This window comes from Fopius arisanus, unplaced genomic scaffold (assembly GCF_000806365.1).
Source record: "Fopius arisanus strain USDA-PBARC FA_bdor unplaced genomic scaffold, ASM80636v1 scaffold00008, whole genome shotgun sequence".
Classification (NCBI taxonomy): Eukaryota; Metazoa; Arthropoda; class Insecta; order Hymenoptera; family Braconidae; genus Fopius; species Fopius arisanus.
Genome location: NW_011887747.1, coordinates 1,289,873 through 1,298,563, shown reverse-complemented (window position 1 = coordinate 1,298,563; position 8,691 = coordinate 1,289,873). Strand labels below are relative to the sequence as shown.

General features: G+C 38.8%; 1 protein-coding gene across 1 annotated transcript in view; it reads left to right on the top strand.

Moving 5' to 3' along the window:
* The first annotated feature begins 227 nt into the window (after positions 1 to 227).
* LOC105273961 (uncharacterized) overlaps positions 228 to 8,691 on the top strand; it is a 47,173-nt gene continuing 38,709 nt past the window's right edge. The window contains exon 1 of the mRNA XM_011316713.1: positions 228 to 654. Coding sequence (XP_011315015.1) covers positions 423 to 654 — 232 coding nt within the window. The 5' untranslated portion in view covers positions 228 to 422. The remainder of the gene's footprint in view (positions 655 to 8,691) is intronic.

Genomic DNA, 8,691 nt, shown 5'->3' with positions numbered 1-8,691 from the left:
CTTCTGAAAGAGTGAACTGGTGAAGAAAGAATCGAGGATTTTTCCTCAACGTTGCAACCAGAAAAATGAATCATTCTGCACCCGAGTTGTTCAAATTTCCCGTGGTGATTAAATAGTTCCGATGCATTTTCCGAAATCCCAACTTCTAAGAGTCGCAATCGCACATTTCTGGAAAATTTACGAATACCAAGGACTTGTCTGTGAACTTAAATTCTGTCATCAATGCCCATCAAATAGGTCATCGAAAATTCTAGATGAGTCTACAATCCTGAGAGATGCAGAAATGCAGATCCGGTGCTGAAAGAATTGAATTGATTTCATTCAGTGGTTTCCGAGAACGTTTGAACGTTGCGTAAAGGCAAAACAGCTTCAGTAAATAGGGTGTTTATGTGTGTGAGTTAGTGCACGATTCAGTGAGCAAAATGTGTTGTTCTGGAGGCGCAAGCGGTTCGAGGATGACCCGATGTGGGGTAGTTTGTGGTCTAGCAGCGTTGGCAGCACTCACCACTGCCCTCCTCGGGCCAGCCTGGCTTCATACTGAGGAAAAACTATCGCTTCCCCATCTGCCGCGACAGTTCGCCGTTACCGTCAGATTCAAGCTTGGCCTGTTCAAAGTATGCCCGAAGATCGTCAAGCCACCCAATATAACTATACGTGAGTACATTACAATCTTCCAAATCATATATCAATTGTTCCAAAGAGCAATAAATTTTCGAATATTCAAGTCTAAAACTCAAGACTGTACGTCCGGAATAAATATACTTGATTCTAATATATTCAACTTCAATGCGATATCCACAAAAAATAGACACCCCTACGATTCTGTTATTTATTATAAATAAATTGAATTATATCGAAATATTGCTTTTTAATATCTACATTCAACATTTTAATCCGTTGCATTAACCCACACTATTCCAATGAATCAGCAATAGACTCAGTACGGAGAATCCCAGAGAAACTTTATGAATTCATTATAAATTAACTAGAATAACTAATATTAATTAAGTTCTAGAAACTGTCTAAAAGTTATCAGAATCATTTACAGCATTGAAAATGAAATATAATGGAGTCAAGTATAAAATATATTTGAAATAAGTACAGAACATACTTGATTCAAGTTCATTTTCTAAGGCATTTATTATTCACTAACCTCTCCTATCCCTTGAACTGGTAAGACAATGCCAGAGGAGAATGATATAAAAACGAAAGAGAATTTCGATGTTCCACACAGCAAAGCCTTTTCCATTGAAGAAGACGTTGACACTTCCGTTTTATCGCTGTGCTGTCTTTCTACTCGTTCACTTTACCAGCGAGTTTTTTTGACTTCTTACCCTCCCCACTCCCATTTACGCCTCCATTTCATCTCGTGAATCTCTCGCTCCCGTTTTGTATCACGAAGGACTGGAAACAGAACAAGTGCGAAGCAACCAGAAGGAAAAGAAAATGTGATAAGAAAATTCACTCGAAAAGTCTCAAAGGCAATTATGACACTGCGACAATAAGAAAATATAATAGTGAGGGTGCCTCGAGAATTTCTCGTCACCTTCTTACAGCTTTCAGGGAGAGGGACGTGAAAGAGAAGGACGAGAGTGAAAATGTGCATCAAGAGGATAATTCCTGAGGGGAAACTGCAGTTTTGATGTTCAATGAACATAATTTCTCGTTGCAATTGTTTTCTACGGCCGTTTTCAGAATTCTCAAGAGTATACACATTTTCCATTTTTTTCTTTATCAACCGCATTTTCTGATCATCTATAATAGAGAATCAGAGAATATCACGGAAAATTTAGCGGGGAATATTTTTTTTTCAACTGAAATTATGAATTTTCCTCGTTTTGTTTGAATGCCAGACAATTAAAAAATTGCATTGCGATGATCGAACGAACTACTGATCTAACTACTTCCGAGGGAAGTTGAGTGGGACAGCGGAACCGAAAAACTATTTGTCAAAGCGAAAGAAAATAAGAGTCAAATCAGAGCGGAGGGGAAATGGAAGATAAAGGGCTGATGGAGTGGGGTATGGTACGATATTGTGTACCAATTGATAAATGATTCAAAACGGAGTTTTTGGGGGGAAGACAACGCCTCTGGGCGCGATATCTTGCTTCATCTCCAACGATCTCTCGGGTATTTTCCGCCGTGGCCTCGATAAGGCGTCTCACCAATGAAGACAAATCGTCGGCGTCCCGAAGTTTTACCACCGGTGTAATTAATCGATCGGTAGCTGTGTGTAACGAGACGCTCGTGCGTCCCGACGCTCCTAAGACAGATGATACAACGTATCGTTGGAACACCACTTCTATGTTATTGCGGTATTTTTACCATGGAAATTTAACCTCTCAGTCACTTACTTCATCCTATAGAATGAATCATTATTGATAATTCCGTATTTTGGCCTATACGCTCCATTAGAGAGCATTTCATTTGATTTGATTGATTAACTGAGCGAGGAAGTCTTCTTCGGGGATTACCCGGGGGTTGTTGTACCCGGAGTTCTTCGTGAAGAAGATGTTGTGAAGGGACTCCATATATCGCTGCCATGTCCGTGAATTTTTCTGGGGGAAAGTCCCGGGGGAAGAACATTTGGGGAAATGGGTCGCCCAACGGTGACACTTCACCTACTCTTATTATTATTATTTTATTAATATATTTGGAGCAAAAAAGGGGAGGGGGAGCTTAACATGAAATATGTCACATATAATTATTAGCATATATTGTTTTTTTCGTGGGGATGGTCAACGAGTGTTACAAAATTACCAAAAACAGGGCGAGGAAGGAGGATCAAAAGTTGAGACTTCACTCTCAGAGTGACGCAGTATAATCGGATCAGTCGCTGATGTTGAGTTATTGACACTAACGGAGGTGGACCGCGAGATGGCATATCCGTGGAAAAATAATTCGCGGAGACCCGTGAGTCTCTAGAATTCCCCTCGGCCTTTTATTTTGTTTTCGTAAGACCTTCGGTGTGGGTAGACAGAATATAACCGAATTAAATTCCAAAGTTCTGCTATATAGAGGTCCAAGCGTGTCTGCTCTCGTTGCTCATCCCCTAGGAGTGGTTGGAAAAATGAGAAACAGGGAAAGTCTCTTACAAAATCTCGTACGCTGCAAGGAGATAACACTTAAAAATTGGAGGCGCTTTATCATGATTCCAACGTCCGGGATAGTTCAGTAATTTTGATTAACGCGAGTTTGACTCATATCGACTTTATTTCATTCGCGAAAAAGACAGACAATATTAAATTTTATTCTCAAAAAATGGCCACTCCGAATTTTTTGCGAGACAATTTCAAAAAAATTAAATGAAATGGCAATCCAGAAATGTGGAAGCGGAATTAATGTCAGGGAGTTCTACAATTTTTTACTCCCCAAATATTTTTTTTCCTCGTTACTCACCCTCGCCAAATTTCCGGTGAATTCAGAAACGTCGGCGGGCCTAGGCATTATTCATACTCCCGGAATAATTTCCCTCCCAGGACGACGATGAGAGTCAGAGGCCAGTGAAAATCGCCAGAGGCTGTGTTCTGAATTTTTAGATTATGCGCCATGGGGAAAAAACTGGAATTTCCACTTTCTTTCCAGCTCACGTATCTTTAATCCACCATATCTATCCCCTGAATGTTCGTCTCGTATAAAATAATCGTCGATTGTTTATGTCCCATCGTATAACTCAACTTACAAAGATCCCTGATAGAGTATATTCGCAGATCACAACAGAAAGCATCACCCTGGCAGGGGACATTGAAAATGAACTTTCACATCACCACATTCTTCTATTTTTTGCCGATAGATCAAGGAATATTGAAGCCGTAAGCGTGAGAGTCATGGAGAGAGCACATAATGAACTTATTGACTCTCAATTACTACTAGACCAATTTAAATTGAAACATATCCACATAATCTCCCACCCCATTCATTGCCGTAAGTTACCGCTGTTTTCCTTTTTTTTCCTGGTTTTCTTTTTATAACTGAAAATTATCACTCTGGTGCGCAAGCTCGGCCCAACGCCAGGGGCCTCGATATTTTTCTCTTATTTTCTTGTTGAATAACAGAAACAAAAAAAAGAGAGCGATATAATCCTCGAGTATGGTCTCCCGCAGCGCATCAAAAAGTTCGCGTCAAAACGTTTAATCCATTCTATATAGAACAAATGGCGTGAGGAAAGGCCAAATAACAAAGCCATTCACCATCTCTGTTCACATTTCAGCTACGAGTCGCGGAGGCGGGGCATTTCCAGTTGAAAAACCATTTTGAGTGGAATGCAATGGCATTACAATGCTTATGGAGGAAAAAAACAATGGGAACCGCAGGATTACTGTGATCCGAGTCCTATGCTGATTTTTTTTTTAAAGCCGAGAATGATTCAGAATTTTGCATTCTTTTTCGTATAAAATACAGAATCGTCGACCCATAAGAAAATATTCTATTCTGGTGTGTAGAAAAAAATTCGGTAATACTCCGAGCTACTCGATCTTTCATAAATGACGAACGCTTCGTTTCATCAAAACCTTTATTTATTTATTAATTCTTAATGCGGTACTCTTAGAAAGGGGCGACGATCAAAATTGGTCGAGAAATAAAATATTTTATAGTACTTATTTACTATTAACTGATGCTGTATTACTCGAAGAATAGTTCAACTAAAATTATCAACATCTTTTCTGATATTATTTTCAATACTCCAACCTTTTCACATCTCTTTCAAATTTTTCCTTTCAAACCATAAATAATACCAGCACTTCATGAAATTATTTCCCAACTAAGCAGATGTTGACACGCTTGTTAAAGTCAAGAAGGGACTCACTACACTTGTTGAAAAATTCTGATTGCGAGTCAAGTTTCCAAGATGAAGTTGTCAACCCCTCAGGATTAAAAATACGAAAGTATGTAACGAGATGCGAAATTTCCTTACTGAGGATGTTGCAGTAGACGTTAGCGATGTGGCCGCCACAGATCAGTGCCACCCGATACTGAAATTCAATCTATTTCGTTACAGTTTGCCCAGAAACTGCACCGCTTTTCCCTTCATCGTTCGTCTGAGATATCATTGTGTATATATATGCACGACCTAAATGCAATCACCTGGGAGCTAGAACGAAGGTTATCAAATAAAACCAGTTGTTGCGATGCAAACAGTCTCTTCTTCTGTGTGAAAGCAGTTTTTAGTATGTAATTTATTCATTATTAATATTATTTTATTATAATTATTATTTTATTTATTGATCTCCTTCTTGATCACTGGCGAGCATCGTCCACCGACACTTGATTGTTTGATCTCCAACCAATATGTTGGCACCCATCGATCCAATGATGTTCGGTGGAGTGATGTTGGTCCAATGGTAAAGCCGCGATCTGTTGAATAAATATTCGTTCGTCCATCATTGACCAGTCATGGGCCCTATGTAGCTTTCCTAATATCCGTCACTTAAAGTAATCTTTGAATATAATGAAATTATGATTAACATTAAACAATGGAATCTGTTGAAATTTCATTGGAATCGTCATTCATTGAGACTAGGTGAATAATAATTGAGAAAACTTGGAAAAAGAGGCATTTCCTATAAATAAATGTGATAAAATAAATATAACTAATATCAAAACGTTGTAATCCTTGAATCCATTCCCATGCAACCTGCTCCAGAATTTTTTCAATAAACATTGTTGAAGGTCAATTTTTTAAAATAATATTCAATGGTTATGGGATTTCTGCCAGATAATGAAAGAAGAAAAGAAAAAGCAATTTTTTATATTAATTTTATTTTTTTTTACGTTTCATAAAATGGAGTACCTATTTTGTATATGTATTATTATTTATGCAAAACGAATCAGACCTGAGTTCGGTATTTCGAAAGGGTTCTTTTTTCACTTGTGTAAATTATTTCTGGCCAAGTGATACAAAGGAATTTGGTCAGCCAAGTGTGCCAGGTCAAAAAGAAGTTTGCCGAGAATCTGAGTGCACGGTCTGGTGATTTTAACCGCTGTTCCATCCGGTTTTGTGATCAAAGGCAACTGAATAATTTACCCTTGAAGGGTTGCAAAGAAACTTAGTTATGATACACGTGTTATTCCTCACAAGGGGCCGCTGTAACAATTTCACAAAGCGAAAAATTCTCTTTAATGGACCACAAATTGAACTAAACGCGAACATTATTGCAATTCACGATCAAACAAGAATAATTTACCTGTAAATTTTGAAATAACTCATCGTGATGATTATGAACTTTCACAAGTAATTATTTTGTTTAATGCGAGTGTAGAAAAGTCGAGAGTTGCAGCGAATCGGATAGTTTGTAGCTGCGGGTCTGGTATGAGCCATCGCCCCATGAGACAAATGGCAGAAACTTTGCAACGATTTCGTACTCAGGCCGTAGCTCGCATTATTACGAGAAAAATTTTTTCGTAAAAACAATAGTAAAAAGAAAAATTAGCATGAGCCGCTGTATGTAACGCCTCGGCATTAAGCCAATTAAGATGAAGCATTGCTGAAACTTGTACGCGGACAACAACCTAGATAATCAGAACGTATTATTTTATTTAATATTATTATTTAATAACACTATCATATTTTCATAATATTAATATAATGAAATATGATTTGATATTTTTTGAATGAGAATCTGTGTGGATTGAATACAATTATCATTCAATTATCGGCTAGGGAAACATTTTTTTTTAGTGAAAATACGTCAATGTTAATGTTATATAATATCCACTGATTTGAACATCATTTGAAACTAATTGAAAAATTGTATCGGAAAAAACTACAGGCAGGAGTTTCAATCGAGAGGAAACAATCAGGAGCCAAAGGAAAAAAAGGAGATGATCAGTGTCGATCGGCACGCGTAGACAATCGTAAAACGAACCCCATTCAACAACGGCTATCTTCGCTTCACTTCCGGTTAGTTAACCTCGTTCAAAGCTCATCCGGTCGTTCAGCCTCAGTGCTTTCATACATATATACAGGGATTCTCCTCGAGGATTCTCCATTCGAGCTACACGCCCCGGTACCACACCCTAAAATTACTGTGTACAAGGTTAACATTTAATCTCAGATATTCCGCCATTCCTTGAAATATCAATTTTAATTTCAAAATTTTTTAATTACCTCATTGCTCATATTAGTTATAAATGAAAATGTTATATCCCAAATTTGGTTAATTGCGTTATTATATATGGACATACGCAGCCTTGTCAGGATGACACTTGTTAGCGTAATGGGATTATGTTGACCTAGTTATCGTATATAAACAATTGAGCAAACCTTGGCCTGAGGTTGGCTTCCAAGCTCTGTTTGCCGATGCTTGGCCGAGCGTTGGGGCTGATCGGTCAGCTAAGGATGAGTTACCCTTCCCCCAAACTTGAGACATTGGCATCCAACTTTGGCCAAACTTTGGCCCAAACACGGCCGCCGAGGCTTGGCGAAATCAGGCTTGTGCCAGGCTCAGCCCGTTTCGTAAGCACTGGCATTTCCTATCTCGGTAGTTGGCATCAAATTCCCGAGTGGACCAATAAAACAGCCTCGTAACGTGGCTTTGGCAGTGCAATAGTCGGATTACGAAGGATTTCTACCTCGAAACGAATATATATGTGTTGAAAGGATGAAACTGAAAATAATGAGAGAAACGTTACGGAAGGGTTGGGTGAGGAGAGAAACGCTTGTACATGCTACCTGGGCAAATTAATATGGCTTTGGGTGGACGTTGAACAGCCCGGCATTGGCCAGCCCCTAAGAATTTATCGTTTCGAACAATTAAGCGAACGGCAGTTGGGTATCGTCCGGCAATGGAGGTGGAAAGGGCCCGTCCAGAAAAACCATCCCGCGTTTTCATTCCAATCGATCGAATTCACTGGATCCAACTCACAAGAAGCGGATTACTTCCGATCATGCAGTAAATTTTATTCCACTCTCATTCCTGCGCTTGTTGTTCCTTCTCTCCAAAGATTTTTTTATTTTGTTATAGCATTCCTCTTTTTTTGGATCGTCACCAGTCCTCTTATACTCTTTCCTTCTATCGGGCAACATTGGGCCGCAAACTTTTGCGTTTCCTGCAAATTGAACTTTACGAGTGAATATCGAGCAACTTTTTTCGCGGAATGGGGAGTCTTGGAAGAACGAAAAGGTGAAGAGAAAGAAAGGAGAATATTAATCGACTTCTCTCTTCTCTCTTTCGTTGACCACTCACATTCAATTTCACTCTTCATGGCAACCTGAATCATCGTTAGAATTTGTATTTCCTTCCTTTGGAATCTCCTTACTCCCTCATCCGAGAATAAAGTATGTGCCGCTTGTGTGCAGACGTTAAACGGAAGAAAAAATCTAAGTGAAATACAAATGTTTTTAGCGCAATCGCAGGAATAATGCGAGTACTATACAATAGAAATTGCTGCACCGGCTGGTAAAGTGTATTATCACGAGGTTTGTGGGACTGAGTATGAGAAAATCATGTGTAATGCTGCATCCGAGTCCATCCACATGAACCTGGTGTAACACAACAATTTTTCTCATTAACTCACAAAAAAAATTGCACTCCCCATTGCTATTTAAATTTATAAAATCACGGATCTCATTAGAAAACAGAGCGATCTCGCACGTTGAATCGATCCAACTTTTGCCTAAGTCCTAAGTGGACTCTATCAACTTCGAAATTCTCCATGTCCCAATAAAATTGTTCACTTTATCGGTTTTTC